The sequence below is a fragment of the Mastigoproctus giganteus genome, chromosome 3 (assembly GCF_048544385.1).
Source record: "Mastigoproctus giganteus isolate SK-2022 chromosome 3, ASM4854438v1, whole genome shotgun sequence".
NCBI classification, from domain to species: Eukaryota; Metazoa; Arthropoda; class Arachnida; order Uropygi; family Thelyphonidae; genus Mastigoproctus; species Mastigoproctus giganteus.
Window position 1 is genome coordinate 35336640 of NC_143577.1, and position 23276 is coordinate 35359915.

Sequence of the window (23276 nt, forward strand, 5' to 3'; positions counted from 1 at the left end):
TTTTAGACCATACAAGTCTAGTCTACTCACCGCCTGTAATCTAGACTGAGAAGCTGTCCCAGACATAATTCCTTCGCCCTTCATTCCTGTTGAATTGTCTAGATAGTTGTGGGTTTCTGGCTAGTTGTCCCTTGGTGAGGTGCTGATGGAGGGGGGGGTAGCTTTAGGTGGGGTTCTTCCCATGGTGTCAGCCCAGGAGAGTGATGTGTTACTTGTAGAATATCCCATAGCTATAGCGCCCTCTAACGTGAAACACTAATTAACAAGTATGAAGCACGCACACTATCTGGATGCATGGCTTCATGCATCCAGATTGTCTCGTGTCTACCACTCAAGCGATTGGAGGTGGTATTGTGGCATAGAGCATGTTGGTACGCATTGTGTCCCAGCATATCTTTTGAAGCTTATGTTACCTCAAATGAACATCATTCTTTCGTATCAGGCCAACTTGACAGCGCAGTGCTTCATTTTTAGCCTGATTGGAATGGATTCTTCCAAGACGATAACACAACCATCCACCATACAAAAATGGTATCTGAATAGTTCGAGGAATATTTCCAAGATTTCGAACATCTACCCCAACCCCCCAATTAACCAGATAAGAACACACTTCAGCTTCGCGGTTATCTATGGACCATAATACACCAATTAACAAATACCCTGATAGAAGAAGGGTCAAATCTGGAGTCAGGCTCCCTTAGACACTAATAGAATTCATACAACTACGGGCGCGGGCTGTAATTCTGGCAAAAGCTGGCCCTACTGGATATTGGAACAAAGGTTTCTAATATTTTGTCTAGTGAACATATGATTAGTTTGAACTATATACCAGTGTAGTAGCAGTCTGAAAAGGTTCTAATTTGGAAACAAACTAACTGACTTTAAGTAGCTCACTCTTACAAAGGATTCATTGAGGATGGTAAGAGTAAATAATGGACACCGGAAATCTGTCATTAAGCTTAATTGCATTTCTTGCTTTCCTCGATATGATCGCGTTTTTATGATCTTTAGACCTACGTCTCTGCGTAGGAGATTCTAGAAAAGGTTATTACGATAGTCTTTATAAACTAGAAATTTTCTGTGTAAATTTCGAAGTACTTGTATTTGATTGATGACTTCTTCTTTATCAGAACTTTTCACTGACAGGATCCTCAACAGTAGGGCAATTAATCAGCTCTTACTGAAGAGGGGGTTCTCTTAAGTAATGTGTTTTCTGAACAGCTTATACCTAAATTTGATATTAAATTATAATAAGTTAACAAAAGATACAACCACGATAACATAAAGACATGATTAATATCGATGTCTTTCTCTCCTATTAGCTGTACAATGTCCCAGTCCAGGCGATCTCCAAAATGGAAGGGCCGTCTATACTGTAGTGACATTTAACTCCGTTGTACAGTATGAGTGTCTCCATGGTTACCGACTGGCTGGACCAAGTACAAGAACGTGCGCTGCTAATAAACAATGGGAAGGTGACCAGCCATCGTGTGAAGGTAATTTTCTTAGTTGAGATTGAACGACTTAATGTTATCATTCGTAGATTACCTACAATTAAATGTGTCTATTTTTAAAGATATTCATTGCAATTTATACGTTTAGAAATAGATTGCGGATCTCCAGGAATCCTATATAATGGTCACATTAAGAGCACCAGTACGAGATTTGGATCCGTAGTTGAGTTTCGATGTAAGCAAGAGATGATCTTTGAAGGACCATCAATTTATGCCACCTGTCAGCAAGATGGAACTTGGTCTCACCCTCTTCCCAAATGTCTTGGTGAGAGAACGTTTTTTTTTACAAAAGTTTTGATCTCTGTCAAATGAATTGCGGAGTTTTGGTTTGGACATTTGATTATTAATAAATGAAATATTAAAATTATTATCGTTATTAATTTATAGCTCCGTGCGAAGTCCCTGAGGTCAAACATGGAAGAGTCAACGAATATGGTCCTGGAACCAAAGTCCCCCATGGAAAACAAATTTTTGTCGACTGCACTCCCCAGTATGAATTACGATATAATAGTACCCTGGCTTCTTGTAACAACGCATCTTGGACTCATATCCCTACCTGCATACCAAGTAATTGATTACAATTAGAATTTAATAAACTAAAGCTAATTTTCAGACTGAAATTATTTGCCCATTCAATAATTAATTCTTTTGTCACAAATAATAAATAAAGCTCTGCTTATCTTTAATAGTTTGTGCTAAGATTATTCAAAAAGAGAAAGTGCTCAGCGGACCACTAAAAATGTAGTGGGCAATAATCAGTTCTGATAATTAGATCACCAATGATTGTTTTATTACTAACTACTATGAGTTTTGATTATAGAATCAGTTGTTTTAGTATATTTGCATTTCATTTCTAAAACTTTAAGAAGAGACAATTAATTTTTATTATTTCTAATTAACACAAATAAAGTTTTAATTATAAATATTCTTCATTAATTCAAACATATTGTATAATTCCTTTTGTTTGATGTTGGATTCTCTGCACTATACACTAAGTAGACAGAAATCATGGGATATCTACCTAGTAATGGACAGGCCCACATTTCGCCTGGATAAGGGGCAGTCACACGGCGAGGGAGACATTGAGTCCACTACTTCACGAAAGCGTTCCACAAGTATTTCCATCCATGCTTGCTGCACCGATGTCCATAATTCCGTCTCATTCCTGGGTGGATGATCCACAGCAGCTTGAACGGACAACTTTCCACAGCATCCCAAAGATGCTCCACTGGATTCATGTTCGTTGAATGAGGAGGCTATTCCATGGTGGTAAAATCTGCGGAATGCTCTTCGAATCATATTCTAGTCACCACGGCTCTGTGGGGAAGCGCATTGTTCTGCTGGAAGAGTCCATTGCTCTATGGGTACACGATGACCATGAAGGGATGCAGTATACTGCAAGGATGGACACGTAACCTGGACTGTTCAGAAATGCGTCTAAACGCACAAGAGGTCCCAACTTGTGCCAGTTGAACACGCCCCCGACTATTTTCGACCGCCCACCTGCCTGGACATTTCCTTGTTAACATGACGGGTGCATAGCTTCGTGCGATTTCCGCCAGATACGCACCCTCCCGTTAGCTCGAAATAACTGGAAACGGGACTAATCGGATCGGGAGACCCGCATTCAATCATCCCAGGTCCAGTGCCGATGTTCTTTCTCCCAGTTAGGGCGTAGCGTCCTGTGTCGTGGTGTTAGCAATGGCTAATGCCTCTGTGGCATTAGCCATTGACTCTGTGCAATGACTCTGTGGCTAATGATCGCCTGATGGTCTTGGTGGAGATTTTCTGGCGCCTCCCTCGTTGAAATCGGCGGTGATTTGTGGCACTGTCGCTCTCTGGTTGGCTGAAACAATGTTTCGACGGCCACGTTCTTCCACCACCTTTCTTCGCATACAACGTTGTCCACGATGAGATGTTATTCTGGAAATGGCGTATTCCCGATACACTCTTGATACTGTCGAAAGCGGACAGCGCAATTTATGTGCCATCTCCGCGATAGAGTGACCCATGCGTCGGGCACCCACTATCATCCCTCTTTCAAAGTCGGTTAGCTCACGACGTTTAGCCATACTGACATCGAATTACCGCCTACGCGAATGCAGTGATACAGTGTACCTATATACCTGCCAAGCGGCGGGTTCATCCACTAGCGAGAGGGCTGACCGCGTTGCCTTGCCCATGTACCAGGTATACTAGAATGCTCTCCTTTCAGTGTATACACCATATCGCTGCTACTGGTATTCACGATTAATATATCGATATTCACGATTAATATATCGATATTATCGAATATATCGATAAGATTATAATCACTGATAATACCAAAACATGATATGAAGGAATAAATTCAATGTCCCAAGAGATGAAGCTGCCATATGAGGTTATCCTTTATAAAACTATTATTCTGCCAATCCTTGAATTCAGTTCACCCATCTGGAATCCTCACACAAAGACTTTAACTAACAAAATTGAAGCAGTCCAAAAAAAAAAAAAAAAAAAAAATTTTTGTCCGTTACCTTACGTACCGCAATCCTCTATTCTATCACTCAGTGTATTATGAATCGCTGTGTGATTACTTTCATCTGAGGCCTCTGTGCACTAGAAGAGTTACTGCTGACATCGCCCTTCTAGCCAAAGTAATCACTGGAATTTATGAAGCATCTGATATCCTGAGTAAAATAAACTTCGATGCTCCCTGTAGACAAGTCAGGAACCTTACACCGTTTCGCCTTGACTCTGCCAACACGGACTTTATAAAGTTCAGTCCACTGAACAGAATCAGCAAATCAGCAAATGACTCTCTCATTGACTTCTTTGACAACTTCCAATCACTGATGAACTCCATCCACAAGTTTGCTTCTTCTCTTAAACTGCAAAGTGACTAGCTCTGATCTAATTATTGTAGTTTATTAGTATTATGTGTTTTATTATATTTATATTCTCTAACTGATTAATTATTACTTGTTTTACCGGTAACTTAACTTAATGCAATCCTCTTTTGTACATATGTTTTTAATGTTTGAATCTATATTAATGTTTATCTTCCTGTTGGATTTCATATTATTGTTATTATGTTTATTGTTCTGATCTCAGATACACTGTTAATAGTTACCTGTTGTGTATTTTGTTATTAATAGTAAAAAAAAATTATATATATATTTCTTAAATAATGACTTACAATTAGCAGAGAATCCAGGATTCTGCCGGGGAGGTTGCTTTTCAGATTGAAATCAGTATTTCGAATAGAAACATTATTCGAGCTAGCAGTTTTGAATTAATTATTCGCAATTTAATATGAAATTACGTTTTACATTTGTAATATAAATCTATAATGTGATTTTCGTATTTATCTACTACTGCCACGCCACAACAGAGAAGTGGCCAAATTATGAAGCTATTCTAATAGCTGTCAATTACTGTACGTTATTTTGTAACTAAATTCAATTATTTAATTTAATTACATTCAATTCAATTACATAATTTCTCAATTTGTAATATAAATCTATAGTATGACTTACAATAATTTATATTACAATAATTTGTAATATAAATCTATATGAAATTTAATACTTTGTAATATAAATCTATAATGTGATTTTCGTTTGTATCTACTACTGCCACGCCACAACAGCAAAGTGGCTAAATTATGAAACTATCCTAAATAGCTGTCAATTACTGTACATTATTTTGTAACTAAATTAAATTGTTTAATTCAATTTAATAACATTCAATTCAATTACATTATTTCGCAATTAAATTAAAATTAAAATTTATTTATTTAATCCTGGTTAATATAATAAACTCTTTTCCCGAATATAAGATTTTGTTCATATTTTTCTTTCGATTCTCCTTCGTCTTCTGATGTGTCTTATCCCACAAAGTGTATATATACACTTGCAAGAAGTTAGTTTGCCAAGAATATGTGAATATTCAAGTCGACACGAACTGCTCAGACGTTTCTAATAGACGCAGTTATTCCTTGTGGCAATCTCCTTTCGGAGATAGCTTCTTGAATGAAGAGGAAGGAAGATTTATCACCTATTACATAAAATGTTGCAAGGTAAACACTACGATAATGTTTTTCTGGGTGCCATTTCCGCAACGTTTTCTATTAGCGGTAGCGAAGTGACTCCAGGAAGCATCCAATTATATTCGCCTTCTGTGCGTGTTACGTTTCGAGTCCACTGACTTGCAGGCACGCACTGGCGTCATCTTTTTCCCGAATGTTTCAACAGCATCGAACGTCCATGACGTGAATAGCACCGCAGGAGCGAACATTAATTGTCCAAATGAACACAACGTCGCTATCATTTCGCAAAGAATTCACAAGTAGCACTTTGGAGTGGAACAACTTCGAGCTTGCTCGCTTTCTGCTGGATGGGTTGACTATTTTCTGATTTCCGTTTCTTGGAAACTCAGTAATGGAATTCCTTTAAATACTTTAGCATCATTTTACATTATGGCCTTTCTCTTTCATTTTATTTCTCTCTTTATATATATATTTTTACCATTCCTTCTCCTTCCATTTTTTTTTTTTATTTTTTTAACTACAGTGAATATTGCAAGTCACTGTACCACGAGTTGCCTAGGTATTGCACTACTTTAAAAACTTTGCCTGGCTTATCTTTCATTTATTTATAAGACTTAATGATTATAAGACATAATTATTAGACAAATATATGGTGATAATATATAACTGAAATGTGAGACAAATAAATCGCACATTAGGCTTTTTGTGATGTCATTTATTCGAAGTTGTGCAATATCCAGGCAACTCGTTGTACAGTAGTTTGCTCGTTTTTGATTTAATTCGTAAATTAAACATATAGAGGCGTAGCGCCAGATGTTATTTCTGTACTTATATACGGTTTTCATTTATATACAGTTTTTATGTACATTTAATACCCATAGTGCGTCTATCCCTATCTATTTAGAGAGATTGGTAGATACACACTTGCAATACCTTTTAGAAATTTATCGCTTAAAGTTTATATCATAAATTAAGGGAGCACTAGAGTGAAGAGAAAAACCGATCAGATCCTATAGGCTGGTTTGTCAATATTCAAAGTTTTAGTGTGCACAATATATGTCGTCTGTAGATCCTGCCATTAGAAAATTTATGTGGACTTATACCAAATCTGTACTCACTGTTTTACAGACTTTAATTCTGAAATAAATCATCATACTCTTCAAACTAATAAAGGATTTCAATATAAAAATATTACTGCACATTTCATATTGCGCATTTAGCTCTTACTGTTCTCTTAATTGATAGGCGTTCTAAGGCAAGAATCTGAACTCTTTAAAGTACATTTGTTTGGAAAACGGTGAACAGAACCACATAAATGCGCGCCTGTCAGCGGTCGTTGCGTTACTTTTTCCCAATAGGAGAAATGAAGCAAAAAACACAGTTTCTACTGCTCACATTCCACAGATGCAGGTGCAAGGTACACAGAGTGTGTGAGGAGGGGGGAGGTGAAACAATCTCAGGCACGAATGATGTGTATTCAATTTATGGTCACCAAATGGCACTGGTGGTATTCAGATACGCGTGTTTGATCGTACTTCTGGTCCATTGAATTATTATTGTATAGGTATTTTCTAGGCTTTGCATTCTGTACTTTCTATCCTGACAAATTCTTTCAGAGGTCAATCGCAAAGTGCTTGATGATGCGGTGATGAATGGTACAGTAATGATATCTAATCACTAGAGTCTAATCAGTATGAATGCCTATGTATTTTAAATATTTTAGTGAATATCTATATTGCATACCTTATTCTTCCTGTGAGAATTCCGTTGACTCCTCAACCTATGTATAATCACGTTCACATCCGTGAAACCAACAACGAAATTTCAGAATTTGACTACATTTGGAGCGGGTCTTTTATTTGGTTTTAGTGCTTCACTGAATGGAATATGAATGTAAAGGTAGTATTAGAAACTATTTTTAACGCCTAAAAATTTTATAGGCTGTTTTCCTTTAATTCTTCATTTTTTGATACTAGGGGCCACTCAGAAGTTTCAGGATATCTCATGTCATGATAACTAGGTTTCTGCCGTTAAATGGTAGTTGTGTACTTTTTTGTCAGTTGTTTTATGCTAACTTCTAAACTAGCATCTTTCAGCGTCATTTTAAACTTCTCCAGATAAGATTACGATGAGTATCCTTTACAATGTCTGCTTTTTGCTAAGATGATGGAGTTGAACACACCACTCTAGGCGACATCTAGTATTCCTTGGCGCGATGTGGGGCTTGTGAGGAGCAGTTCTGCCGTGAGGCTTCTTGCGGACACAGGAGCGTTGCGTTGGAAAGATGTTGTTGTAACGTAACATTTTTCAAGGGCTTTTCGAAGTTCGCTTCATCGCTTCCTTGAGGGTTCATCGAACCCTATCCGTAAGAGTTATTATTTTTTTTGGAGGGAGGAACCTAACTGACTGTGCACACCTACATTGCTTTAATGCTTTCTTGTTTCCACTGATTCGACCACAACTGACTTTGCGAGGTTCAAATGTGTGGCTGTCCCACAAATTTGAATCTCGATACTGATATGGCCTCAAATTTCAAAGCAATTCTTCGAAACACCTTGCAACAACTCATTTCCTTGTTTATGACAACTGTATTATTGCCCGAATACTTTTAAATTTGTTTTTACTTTACATATATATCGTTCTCATCGTCCACTATTCTGAGAAGGGTATCCAAATACTTTTGATAGGATACTGTATATATTATTTATTTATTTCACAAGTTAGAGGATGGTTGGGGAAGCAATATTTTATTATTAATCCACCAGCGAAGACTGCAGAGTATTAATTTTGAACAATAGCATCTTTCATCTTTTAATGTTTTTTTTTTTTTTTTAATCTTGAAGCCGAACTGAATTTTTCTTATCGTTCTGGTTCCCACAGTGCAGTGACCTAGAATGGAACGCTTGGCAAAGCCACCAGTAGACGTGGAAATAACTCAAAATAGTTTAAATAGTTAAGTTCAAACTTGAACGATAAAAGTGGATAATTGCATTTCAGTAATGATCCCCTGAATCATTCTACCCATTAACGTTTTCTTTTGTAATTTCTTCTTCCGCTTCCATAAGCCATTTTACTAATCTATTTGAAAGCGGTTTCAGTTTCGCTCTTAGTGGTTCAGCAACTGTCGAACATGTCATATTAACTGTGTGTAACCAACTGGGTAAATATTTAGATAAGTCACATGACCACACTACACATTTCTGAAGTTTCTCGCTAACGTTGGTAATCTGTTAAAGACAGATCGCTTCAACGAACAGGGACAACACTAAAATCCCAAACGTCCTCAAAATGGTGGTAACCACCTCTGAAGTCCTCCTGTCCTTTGATGCCAGCACATTTCAAACAGACAACTCCATATATCGGTAAACTGGGATTAGACAAAGGTATTGTTTATCTGTTTCACGCTTAATGATCACTAGACAGTAAATTCCAAGCTATCCGTTGACACAATTCAAAGGAAACTGGAGTTTTCTCTATGCTTCTTAGCGTAAAGAAGGAAACGTATCCACTGAGTAATTTCCTTTTAAACCCGTAGGAATAGATTGTGTCATTATCCGAGCTAGTAACGATCCTAGCGGTATGAAAAGATACTAATCACCATGACAACCGCTGCCTGAATCAAGTTCGAAAGAATCTTTTAATGATGAAACGTAAACTGAATTATATTAAATAAAATGAACTTGTTGTAGTACAAAGATTTTGCGATTAATTTTGACCAAGACGAGTTACGAATCATTGAGACGGTAAACTAAGTTCAACTGTTAAGACGTTCTTGTCAAGTTTTTATTAAAATTGTTTTCTGCAACCAGTTTTCTGAAAGAATAAAATATTCGTGTACGCTTGCAAGAACACGGCAATTAAAACGCATTTGTGGTTTCTTGGTGAAGGTTTTGACGTTCCTTTTAACCGAAAATGCCAACATGTCAGTTTTATTTTCTAAAAAAAAATTGCGGTTTTTGCTTCAATGTATTTCCCCGAGATGTCAACGCAAATTTCGATTGCCATCATCGAATCGAAAGCTGCGTTGACATCTCGAAACACACTGTCATTTGAAATGGTTTCCACATTTCTTGACTTCTTTTCAAGGAGAATTTTTTGAGCGAAATGAATAAAAAATAGTTTAAAGTACACAGCGCGTTACATTACATGTTGGCAAATAGTAATAATATATGATTTACGAGTATATTAAAAATAGACCAAGAAGCATAGACTTTGATGCGCAAACCGAGAAGAAAATTTCGTTTCTGCGCATTCGCCATTTTACTCATTCACTCCTCCAATCAGCGCAAGGCAACATATACAATGTATAGTTTATGTGATATGCATGAAAAAATAAATAAATAAAATAAAAAATAATTATGGTCGGATTTATATTCGTCCAAGTTTAATTAAATTTGGGATGTCTGAACAAATCTTTCTAAAAGAGTCAATTTATTACGATATCTTCTGATTATTATTAAAGTTAATGTAATTAACTTCACTTGTGGTTCCTTAAATGTATTTTCCTTTTCAGATCGATGTAAACAGTTGCCCACAAGACCCAGACATGGGATGGTCATTGCCCCTAAAACAGACCATGGCATGAAAGCGTTGTTTCGATGTAAAGATGGTTTTAGACTAGAGGGCCCGAATGTCACTGAATGCAATTTTGGAACATGGTCGGGGGATGTTCCTGTATGCGATGAAAGTAAGTATTCCATTTAAGTATCACGAGTTCATAAACCACTGACAAGCAGCAATGATGTATCATATATTTTTATTTAATAAATTGATAAATATTTTCCTACAAAAATATTTTAACGCCTTGTAAGAATGTTTTAATGGAAGTCGTTGTATTTGAAGTCTTGATAGGCACTTTTGCACAGGAGATAGTATTAAGCCTTGCCAAAAGTATTCGAACACCATGATTTTGTTTAATTTGGCGAAAGGGCTTTCATTTATACACGATAAAGACAGTAATCTGCTGCTTTAATTTAATGTTTTAATGCATTCGCCCATTTAATGGGTTCCTTAAGAAATACTTTAAAATCGGGGTGTCCGAAAACTTTTGGTAGGGCACTGAGTATATGAAACGTATTCCCTGAAATTGATATAACCATAAAGAAGTGGACTAGCAAATGGCCAGAGTATAACAAAATGTATATATACTGTCGAAACTCTTTATAGCGACCCTCTTTTTAACGTCCTATGTGGTTGGTATCGGCCAATTTCTCATTAACCTAATGCTACTTTGTAAGCAATCGTTATAACGCCCTTCCTATATAACGACCGTTTTCTCATTCCTGGGGGGTCGTTATATAGAGCTTCGACTGTATGTACTCAGTAATCACTGAATTATGACATACGGAGTTGTTCAGCTTTTTATGATGCGAACTGTGCAGCACAGTCCCTTATGGACGGGGTGGTGACAATTCACTGAGTGTCTATATATATTTATGCATATAATATTTTATAATCTCTCAGAAATTTTATTTTATTTTTTTTTTTTTGATTCTGTTAAACACGTAATTAATTTGTGAAGCTTTACCAGTTTTTATCATAGAAAAATATGGAAAAAAATAGGGTAAATGTAATTTCAAAGACTAGTTTATTCGTGGGATTTTTTTAAAGTAGAAAATTTGTTCCATTTTTATATGCGGTTTCTTGCTGAATCTGGCAAGGTTTAACTTAGCATTCTATTTATTTCCATATCATATGACCACAACATGTGTGCGCTAATCAAATATGTTCCCAAATTAATTATTTCTTGGCATTAGGAAGGTTTCAACTTTCTCTTCTTGAACTCAATTAATTTTTCTTGTTAAGCGTCTAAAACATAAAAGATATTTACTACCAGTATTTTACGTAAAAAATATGCGTTTGTAATTTAATATCACTATATCTTTCGTCATTATTCTTTTCGATTGATTAAACTCGTTTAATATTCAGACATATTGTGTTTCTCCAACGTTCTATTTTAATTACAACAAATGAAATTATTTCTTTCGCTTTTAGCCTTTATAATGTAATTTAGAGACGTCTTGAAAACGGGTTATTTCTGCATAAAATTGGACACATTAGAAGATAAGGATGACGGATAATTAAGGAAAGGAAATTATGTGTATTGCTTGGCATTTGCGACATCTAATCACTGCTATAGATCGTTAGAATTGCTAAATAATTTAGGCTTAGCCGAAGTAATTGTAAATGGGCGAATTTTAAGCCTAAGGGATGGAAAAATCGATTTATGATTACTGAAATTTATGTTGGCTGATAGTTTCCTTTTTGTTGTGTTTGCTACGAAGTCTTGCAATATAGTAACCTGAATAATTTATGAAATGGTAGATTAATTTATGGAGATGGAACAAAATATAAAGCGCGAGTTCTTGTATAGGTTAAAAGATTTTAAGAATGTTGGGAAGATATTTTGATTCAAGGTCTATACATGAAGAAGGGCTGTGCAAATGATGCTAAAATACCTTAGCGTTGAGGAAAACTGAGGAAAAAATAAACTGTCCATGCCTTTCAGAAAAATTTGTGGAAAAATACTAATTTCTGAGACAGAAAAATATAACAGTTGAGAAATATTGGTAGCAATATCATCCAGAAAGAATCACTAGCGGAATATTATCGGGACTTTTTTTTCTCCCTGTTAAAATTCGGGATGATTCTTGTAGATTTGACGTTGCTGGATTCAAATATGGCAACCATATTGCTCTAACACCCACCAATTTTAAGATATGAAATTTCAAAATATGAAATTTCAAAATATTCAAATATTCAAATTTCCAATTTCAAAATATGAAATTTTATTTCATATTTTGTCGTTTTTTGCCTTTTATAATCGTCCATTGGTGTCTCCCTTCGAGATTCCAACGGTAGTCAGCCAACGTACTTGGGCTCAATTTTTCCTGGTATCTTTTTGTCCATTTGAGAAATATCTTGGTGAAACATTTCACCGAATTCATCTGAGGCCATTCCCAAGTTTTCAGGAAAAAAGTCTAAATGAGAATGTAGGAAATGAAGCTTTAACGACAGGTCTTGGTTTTCGATCATTAACCTATGATACTTTGAAAACTGAGGGTGATGAGAAGTTTTTGAGCGCATATCTGAGTTTTTGAACATATTTCCTAGAATCTGTCGAAATTATTTCAGGGAGGAAATTGATGCCGACCAGTGTTATAAAAAGTACACATATCAAAATCTAAGATGAAAACTATACTGATCTTTTGAATTTCCCCTGTCAACTGTAAACGAAATACTCTACTTTAGAGTTTTTGGACAATTATGACAGTGCACCTTCCAACAGCTATTTCAGAAAATAAAGTTTCGATCAAAAAAAAAAAAAGTGTTAAAACCTCCACCATGCTCACGTTGTCTTTCCTGTTCTTTTTTTATATTTCGAAATTTTAAAACACCCACCGTTTGGATGCGAGTTTACCTTTGAAGATGTCCACACTCATTAAAGTGTAGTGATGCTTTACATTTTAATAGTTTGTCAAGTTACTCTATTGTCAGACCTCGCATATCAAGTTAAGAAAATAATGTCGTTTTTATACTGCATTTTATTAGAACCAACGATGTGTTTGTTTTTCACCAACATGCATTATTTATATCAAAGGAGGGCTAATTTATCTTTCACTCTTCTATTTTGCAAAATGAGAAACATGAAAAACCGTGCGAACAAACTAATTTCAATTTTTAACAGAATAAAAGTTTCAAATAAAAAAAAAAAAAAAAACGACATTACTTTCTTTCCCACTAAATTATCTGTCCCCACACCACTACTGACTTTTTTTTTCTTCTTTCCTTCTCTCTCTCTCTGTATATATCCTAGTCTATTGTCCCTTTCCTGGCTATGTTGAGAACGGACGTGTTCTCCTAGTCGGTAACATGGGGATGTACGACTATCGCCCGTATGTACGGAAGGTCACCAATAACCGTCAAATCATGTACGAGTGCGACCGCCACTATACCCTAGCCGATGGACCACCAGGTGCTACGTGCGTCGACGGACGGTGGAGCCCTCAGGAACTTCCTACGTGTATTCGTGGGTCTCACCCACAGGTCCGATGGAATCGCTCAATTCGAGAAAGACGAGAGGCAGCTGTTCGGCGCCAGCGGCGTCTCGAAAGCAGCCGTCAACGATGGGGAAGGTCAGGAAAGAAGCAACATCGCAGAACTCAAGGTACATTTACAGAATTTCATCTGTTCATTTAAGATTATTGAGATTCATTCTTAGCAGCTGTTCCTACTGTTCATCCTGTTTATTTATATATCGGCACATCCATCCTACATTCATTAATGGCTCCCTCTACAGTTTTAATTTAATAAAAATAAATTCAGATTCTATTTACCGGATTCAACCTCATTATCCGATAAACAAAAATAATAATAAATAAGTTGCAAAATATCGCTTTAAGATTAATTATTATAAAGAATAAATTTTATTTCATCTTCCTCATTTTGTCATCAGATAAACAAATAACTATGACGTAATAGTTAAATGGTTACAAAATCGACCGAAAGATGGCAGTACGACGTACTAAAAAAATAACTGTGACGTAATATTGAAATGGTTACAAAATCGACCGACAGATGGCAGTACTATGGAAGCTGTTTTTATCCAACTCACATACTACTAACATTAATTGCATAAGCTCGCGATCCCATCCTTTAATATGAGTGCCATCAAAAGAGACAATGCCACCATTTATTCGTACTTATCTTATTTGCTACAAGATGATGCGCTTGTAATCTCCAGGTCACCCGCTGCATATTGAGTGCGACGGTGCTGACTAACGGAAATGGTAAGACAAATTCGCTTATACGGGCCGTAAATACACAATCCGCCGCAAGACCAGTGTAGCTTGAAGAGAGAAATGTAATTATGATTAATGGCTCTCCTAACTATCCTCCATGGCTGACAATCATAATTTATTTGTAAGCGACCCTGTGTAAACGTACATTTTAATCAACTCCCATGTACTGCCATTATAAATATTAATGTTCTCATCGCCAAATACGGTCACGTGCAACCTCCAGATACTGCAACTCAAATGAAAAAATTTTGGCACATGGGAAAATGAATCAATTTCCGTTTTATTTTCATTTCTTCCGGTTCTCATTTTACTTTGCTGGCTCTGCATTTCTTATTGCTATTATTTTTATGTTTTTATTTGCTTCTCTTTAACTGTTTTGTTGTATTTATCTTTTTGCCATTTATTTTACTTTCTTTGGCCGTTCTCATTTTGTATTTGTTTTGCTTCTGGCCTGCATATACACTCATGAGCCAAAACATTATGACCGCCTCTGTCTACACGAGTGGAATCATCCCACAACACCTAGGGGCAACGTCATCGAATGGCGCAGTATGTATAATGACGGTAAGGGTAGTGCTTTAAGTTCGTAACATGGTATTTAGGGTTAGACACCACCGGTAGTTTCCCGTCTGCGCTGTATGTACTCTGGGATGGAATGCAGAACAACTGAAAAAGCCAGAAAAAAGTGTCATGTCTGGTATATGTAGTACTGTGTTTTGTTCTTTTGTTATGTTTCTGGCTGCTTGGCTGCAGGGCCCCTACATTGTCAACCGCCACCACTGGAAGATAAGCCAGGCTGCCTATTATATTTTGGCTGGTCTCTGCCAGGGTCACCTGAGCTTCCTGACAGAGGCAAGTCAAAAAATATACATATTAATAATAATACAAAAATAAATAAAAAAAATATGAGTGGAGGAGAGAGGAGCAGAGTGGGAGAAAGAAAGAAGCATCCTCCAGTAGAGGCAGAAGGGGGGGAGATAAAGAACTGTCAGTTCATCAGTACAAAGCCCATACTATGAGGAAAGGGAAGAATCTGACGGAGTTTGAACCAGGAATGATTTACGGCACTAGGAAAGCAAGGCCATCTGTTGGTTGTTCGAGGGCAGCCGTCATAAAGGTGTGGCAGAAATGGTCTGAAGGGGGATGTAAAACCACCCAATGTGCTGGGACGGGGAGACCACCACTGGCTAACAGTCAAGGTGAACAGAGGTTGGCATGTGCTATCCGGGACGCCAAACAGTTCAGATTGCTCAAGTAACGGCAGAATACAACAGGGGACGCACAGAGAAACGTTCCTGAGCCCACCATCCAGTGGATGCTCTTGTGGAGTAGGTAACCTGTTTATGTGCCCATGTTGACTGATCGTCATTGATGCCTCCGTTTACAGTGGACATGGGACCACCATTCCTGGACATTGCACAACTGGAAAAGAGTTTCCCTGTGTTTCATCTCCATCATACTGATGGACGGGTGCATATTCCACTGCAAGCAGGAGAACAGCTGCAACCAGACTGCACAGCTGGACAAAAACAGTCCAGCAGCGATGGCATCAAAGTTTGGAAATGTTTTCATGGACATCACTGGGTGCCCTCATCCCCATTGAACACACCCTCACTGCCAGATCCTAACTCGGCATTGTTTCGGACAAAGTGTCTCCCTGCATGGTGATGGTGTATCCAAATGGCATTGGACTCTTTCAACAAGATAAATCTCCGTGTCACAAGGCCCACATTGCGCAGGAATAATTCAAGGATCATATCCAGGCATTTCGTACGCATCCCTGGCTGCCAAATTCCCCCCACATCAATCGAATCAAACATTTGTGGGATGCTATGGAACGCAGTGTTCTCCAGTCGATGCCAGTTGCTCGCTCCACTGCCGAACTCCGGGATAACTGTCCAACTAGTCCAGGATATCTGAGAACACCGTGTGCGGTCTAATGGAGTCGCCAGGTTCAAGCAGTCTTCACGGCGAAAAGCTGCCCAACACTCTATTAGGTTGATGGTCCTAATATTTTGGCTCATGAGTGTATATGTTTCAACCTCTCTCTTTTTAAATTAAACAAATATTCAGATATTCAACTTTGGGAGTTATGTTCAGGCATTCTTCAACAACAACCCCCTCTGCTTGCATCCCTTTTTATTTATGAAAAAAGCTCGTTCCGTAGCCAGTCACAATATGCACACTACCTTACCAAAAAATGCGGACACCCCGATATCCAATTATATTATTCAAATTTATACCCTAATTAAAATTATAAGTCGCAAAAATAAATATTGAATAAAATGTTCAAACCAGAAAATGAAGTAAATATTTAATATATAATAAATGTTTAATTAAAACGTATAGCAATATTTTATATAAAATTAAATAAATATTCCATATTTAATTTTTGAAATTAGATGATTTAAATTCTCGTTTCAGAATCGTGCAAACCCCTCGTCCAAGTACCCTGGATGGACGTAGATGTAATCAAAATGGGCAAAGGCAAAGGCAGAGTTCCACATGGCAGCGTAATGAAAGTGATCTGCGGTCGAGGCTACACGCTGAACATTGGCAACCGGACTGCCCGGTGCATGCGTGGAAGATGGAAACCCCGGGAACCAGAGTGTGTCACGTGTACGTTGATTACGTACGTATGTCTGTGTTATCAACCGTGATGATTATAAAACTTGTTTGCTTTCAGCTTCGATCAGAGGGCCCTGCAAGCACAGATTTTATTCCAACCGAATTTTTTCTAAGAATACCATAAGAAAAAATATCTTTTCTGGAGAAAATTATATAAACTTTCATCAGAAAAACATTTATAAGAAATAAAATAAAATTAAAAATTTGGGCAAATATTTGTTATGCTTTGATCACATTAGAGAAGCCTTACATGGCTTCTCTAATGTGAAAAGGATGTTTATGGTAGCAGAGGGGATTATTGTGTTTATTATATTAAATAAACTTTTCTTATTGTAGTAAACGTGTCCGAATAAGGGTTGTTTTCGATGTACAGTGTATACTCTGGGTAATTTAGAATAAATGAGGATAATTATTTGTTTATTTCAGCTGGAAAACCCATGAGTCTCTAGGCAGTCCATTATACCAATACACTAGACTAACACTAGAATGGCTTCTATTGATTTTCTCGCTATTTCAAGTACTCTCTGATAAGCTTTTATGGTCGTGAGCTCCCTGTTAACAACATTAGCTGGATACTAAAAAAGATACGTTTTTTTCTAACCAAGAACAAACGATAAATTTTTTATTAGGAAAAAAAATGGTATTATATTGGTACGTTGTAAAGATAAATAATTGAATGTAGCAAATAATACACTTGTGATTTAGCTAGAATTATTGGGTTTAATTGATTAATGGTAATAATTATGAAATGTGCTAAAATCATTGTCTCCTTGGTCAAAACATAGTAAATGATGCCCTCTTCTGGGAGTAATTTCACGTAGTCCACATCCCTTTTCAAACTGTGTTTGTTTTGCTGTATTTTAATGCTCTTCGTGAGGATCACTTTATGTCGGCAATGGAGAGGCACCGAACATCGCCAAGAATCGACAATTGCAAAAGAAGAACAAGTATGTTTCCTAATATTGTGTCCAATGAATACTTTTTCAGGATAATGAATGTTTACGCAGAAATTAATAACAGTCAATGAAATTTGGTACAGAAATATGTGGTGTTGTGATTAGTTACGTGTGTGTATTTCTGGGTTCATGTCATTTCTGAAATATGAAAACTATACTCACTGGCCATAAAATTAGAAACGTTTATTAACTATCTAGTAGGATCACCTTTTACCCGAATTACAGGCCGTATATGTCGTGGCGTGGATTCCACTAGGTGTCTGAAGGAATCTAGCTCCAAATTTGACTGTTCTTCTATCAGGATTTAGTCAGCTGCTGTATTGTGGTCGGTATAGAACCGTGAAGCCGAACTGCTCTTTCCAACATATACCAAACATTCAAATCTGGAGAATTAGGTGGCCAGAGTAGATGTTGGAGATCTTGGGAGTGTTCTTCGAGCCATTCAGATGAGATTTTCTCACGGATAGTTGTTGTCGTCTTGAAAGAATCCATTGGAGGTAACACGACCTTCTAAGGGCATGAGCGAACCCACGTTCTTACCAACAGAATATACCCGATACCGTGATACCACCTTCAACCGTTGGAGTGGTGGACACCAGACAGTCTGGATGCACGACTTCATGAGTGCCGTGCTTTCGCCCTACCAAATGGTACACAAAAGTGTAAATCGAGACTCGTAAGATCACACGATCTTTTTGCTAATGTTCACAGACCAGTCTTGACGCTCCACTCCAGTCGAATCGTTCGATTTTTTAAGAGAAAGAAGCAGCTTTGGTATAGGTTTTTTAACTGCTTTCGCCTAGTTCTGTTTTAAATGGCTTTCTCTCCTAAATTGAATTTTTCAGTCACATGCTGCACACTGGACTTTCTATTCTGAAGCGCAATTCGCTTTAAATTATTGAGGTCTCGTGCTTGAAGTATCGACTATCTGCCACTTTCTTGCTTTTAGAGCTGCATTATACTTTCGTCTTCCACTCACTGTGCAGTTATGAGATGGTTGCTTTCTACACGCCGCTGATTTACTTCTTTTTTTTTTGCTAAACGTGTTGCAACGTGCTCAGAAAGATCACCTGTCTTTCCCATGATCGGATTGAATAAGAAGCCCCAGGAAAGTGTACAGCATTTATCTTATACGAGGGAACTCATGATCAACCATGTGACAACCCACATTTACACACCGTATGTTTAATTATCTGTTAGCGCCAATTGCAAAAGGTTTCTAATTTTTTGGTTATTGAGTCTTCGTCTTCCACTCTTGCGTGCACCTTTATCCATAATTTGAATACAGGTGAGCGTATTCAAAGGTTCTGTTTGAATTGGTAGATAGTGCTTGGAATTTCCGATTTAATTGTTTTAATTTTTCTTAGTAGTCTAGAGGAGAGGGGAAATTCAAACAACATATCAACAAGCAAAGAAAAAGAATAACATATCAACCATCTTATAACTGACCAAATTATTTATTTACGTTCATGGATGCTGTATAAAATATTCATAAGTGTTAAAGGAATACTTCCAAAGCGGTATGTGAAGAAAGAACTAAATGCCAAGTAACCACAGAATTTCTGCAGTAATTTAAGACATGGAATCCCATTTCTATCCTCTGTTGGCTTTGTTTTCGTAATATTAATGGATTTATAGTAGTCCAGAGAACCGTGCCAAGTTTCGTTATGTATCAAACAGTGCCTCTAATTTGCATTACAAGCAATTTCGGTGTGTGACCAATTTAAAAGATCTTTGGATGTAATGGAACAGCTCGCCTGTTTTGCATATCCTATTATTGGTTTCTGGAAAAGAAAATTCCAATTTAATTTGTCACCTCAAAAAATCATGCATATCTTATTGTGGTATTTTTTAATGATGAATATTATTTCGTGTGATAACGTTGCACCAATTATGTACAAGTTTCTTTTGGAAAAGTAGCAGCAATTTTAAATCAAGAAAGACAAACTTTATTTTAGAATCTTCGAAAGAAAAATTAATAAACTAAATACATTTATCTTTTGTTTATAAATAACTTAGGCACAAATAAGGTGTACTTTAAAGAATAAAATATTTGAAAACAAAGGAATTACAATTATCCATAAACAAGAAGGGAAATAAAACCTACTCTGCATAAAAATGTTCTTTGGTGAGTCAGTACACTACTAGAAATTGTTGAAGATAAACTGAATCACCAATTTACAAGCAGATTTTAAGTAATAATTTTGACAGCTAGCCTAATTTTCAATTCCTCTTTGATGGTGTAGAATAACAATCTATGTAATGAAAATTGACCATGATAAATTGTCTTCGACCATAGCGTAGATAATTACTGTACGTTGAAAGGACATTTAAATGGAACCACCTACCCAATATTGAGTCGGGCTGCTATAGAATGGGGTATCCCATCCGGTGGAGAGTTTGTCGAATAGACCTGCTACAAAGTGCTCTGGATTGTACCACATTGCCCTGCTGTCCGTTTTTTCCACCATGACTATCTTGTTCAAGGCCGATCCTAGACTTCAGGGACACCATGCAAGAATTAAAGTTTGGTCCATTCCATTCTCCTTTGAGGGACTAAGCCTCGCTCACTTGGAATTCAGAACCCTTTTCAGTCGGAGGCAAGAAACTCATCGTATCCCCCTAAGGACCGCCTCGGTCCTGTTGGTCCGCGGAACTCTTTTTTTACGCCACTTGGCGAAATGTTGAGTGGGAAAACCAGTTTAATTTTTCCCCGACAAGACCCCTCCAGATCCAGAACCCTCAGCAGATAATCTGTGGCATGGCATGTGAAAAGGTAGTTTTAATGAATGATAAACATCTTATTGATTGCAGGTGGAGTATTTGCATTTTCAATTTACATAAACCTCAGTGTTTTCTCCATAAATGAAGCTCTATGGTAGGTGTATTAATGCAGGGCTCCTTAAAAAATCTATACACCCTTGGCCTGTGATGCTACATTTGTCACCATTTAATTGAAAAATCTGTCAGAGGACTTTAAAATAAAAATGCTTTGAACTGTAAATTTTTACCATTTTTTTATTTTTTTCACATTCTAATATTTATTTAAAATTTTGGTGTATTTATGCAATTAGATAAACGACTTTAAAACTTAAGCGCTTCTTGGACTGTTTATCATAAACTATACAAAAATATTTTGAATAATTTGAATATTTTGAATGAATAGGTGTTGAGTTTTCTGTCATTATTCGAGTCTGTTCTAATTTTCCATAGCTCCCTGTCAGGTACCCGTAACCTCCAATGGCATTTATTACTATTTTCACGAGACTGTCAACGACCGTAGCGCCATCCTTCATGGAGAAGTAGTAACTTTAAGTTGCCAACGTGGATTTCAATTAATGGGACCAGAATCTCTAAGATGTTGGTATGGCGAGTGGGCAGTAAACAAAATGCCAGAGTGTGTACCAGGTAGATAAATCTGAAGTTATATATTCTGTTCGATATTGAATTAAATAAATAATGATAGACTGAATTTAAAATGGATTGAGGAACTCAATGCATTAATTTTATTAGTAACTAATATATCGTATTAATGATTATAGTCAATTAGCTAATTATTCATTAATTAAATAAATATATAATAATTAATACTTCATTTTATTAATATTTGTTCAATTGCATTATCTTACAAGATTATTTATATGACTGACAACGTGTTAATAGGTGGTTCAATATTCTCTTGAAGGATGGATAATTATTTGTTTGATTTTCTTTCATCAGGACCTTGTCGTTTACCTGAGATATCAAATGGCTTCTACACAGAAGGATACCGATCTGGATTAACAGTCTCTCATGGGTCCAGAATTGGTTATGACTGTACTCCAAATTTTTCAAAAGCCATTGTGGAACCTGTCTTATGTGTCCGAGGAAAATTCTTGCCAGAGTCTCCAAGTTGTGTGAGAACTCTTTCATCATCCCAGCCATCAGGCAAATTCCCTTTTTCTATTTACAGCATACTTGTATAATTAATTAGGTTGTAGTTAATGTTAAATGTTTTAACATTTTAGAATTATTTTATTTAAATATTAATCGGTTATTACAAATAAAATGTTTAAGAATAATTGGCTTAAGAGACGAGTCCGATCTGCAGTATACAAGAAACGAAACAATTAATAAATGATAAATATAAATGATATCAAAATTATACGATAAATCAATAAATAAAAGCCATCTTAAGAGTTTTAGAAGAGTATACAGCGCATGCGCGCTGTATACTATTGTCAAAAAGGGTGTTATTTGAATTTTAATAAACTTAAAATTTTCATGGAAATTTTTAAAACTTTTTTGTCGTTTTCTTTATTATTTTTTTGTTTTCCATTAAATTTCATTATAAATTACGATAAAATACAATTTTTCAGCGTTATAATGTTATAAAATTATTATTAGGGCATTATCTTTCTTCAATTTTGTGATAAATTTTTATTGCCAGTCTCTTTTTGTTCATAAAGTTGCCTCTATCACAAAATAAATTTTATGGAGTATTTTACAATCAAAGACTTACCGAGAACGCCTAAAAGATCTTAGGAATATTTCTTCTTGAAACATTCTTTTTTTTTTTTTATCTTATACGTGGGATCATCATTTTTTTCCTTTTGTTTTAGGAGCAATAGAGACAGAGCACACAACGTAAGATTAAATCCAATAAGCTGACAAAGTCATTTGCTGTTATACCACTCATACATCTTTTCCAGGAGGATGTTAGATGCAGCTATCATAATTATGAAATTGTTGCTAGGATACGCGTATAAAATTGGCATTTAATGAGAAAGAACTGGCGCTTCCATACCATTGTGGTAGATTATAGGCAATAAATTTTTGCCCATTTATTTACTTCTTCCTTTATGACTCTAAAGACTTAAAAATTTAAGTGTCAAACAGATGTTAAATGTTACATAAATGATAATTCCCAAGACGATCACAAGCCTAAATCTCTCGCTCAGAGAAAATCAAAGTGTAGGCAAATCTTTAATTAAAAGAAATAAATTTAAAAACTATAAAAATGTATTTAAAACTTTTTTAAGCATTTCTATATTTAAATCTTTAATCTCAGCTAGTTTTAGTGTTTTTTGAATGTAGATACAAATATCTTATGTAGTCTCTTTTATAAAATTTTACATAGTAATTTTTTTTATATATATAAATGTTTTTAAACAAATTACGAAAACTTTAGTTTTTAAATTTTCCATTAATAAGCTATTTTTAAATTCATTTTGATTTTTGATTATATATTACGTTTGCATCTTTGACAAGTCTGTACTTGTGTTGATCTTTCTTTTAATTGGCTTAATAATTTGATTTCATAATTTTACTTTTAACTTAATAAATTTTAAAATTCCCGATAGAT

The 23276-nt window shown here is 36.1% G+C and overlaps 1 protein-coding gene across 1 annotated transcript in view; it reads left to right on the top strand.

The window, feature by feature from the left end:
• LOC150087861 (sushi, von Willebrand factor type A, EGF and pentraxin domain-containing protein 1-like) overlaps nt 1-23276 on the top strand; it is a 50305-nt gene that overhangs the window by 16488 nt on the left and 10541 nt on the right. Inside the window, exons 4-11 of the mRNA XM_090370475.1 lie at nt 1323-1496; nt 1603-1779; nt 1902-2081; nt 10061-10234; nt 13364-13714; nt 16773-16967; nt 21146-21340; nt 21653-21859. Of these exons, the coding sequence (XP_090226601.1) occupies nt 1323-1496; nt 1603-1779; nt 1902-2081; nt 10061-10234; nt 13364-13714; nt 16773-16967; nt 21146-21340; nt 21653-21859 (1653 nt within the window). The remainder of the gene's footprint in view (nt 1-1322; nt 1497-1602; nt 1780-1901; nt 2082-10060; nt 10235-13363; nt 13715-16772; nt 16968-21145; nt 21341-21652; nt 21860-23276) is intronic.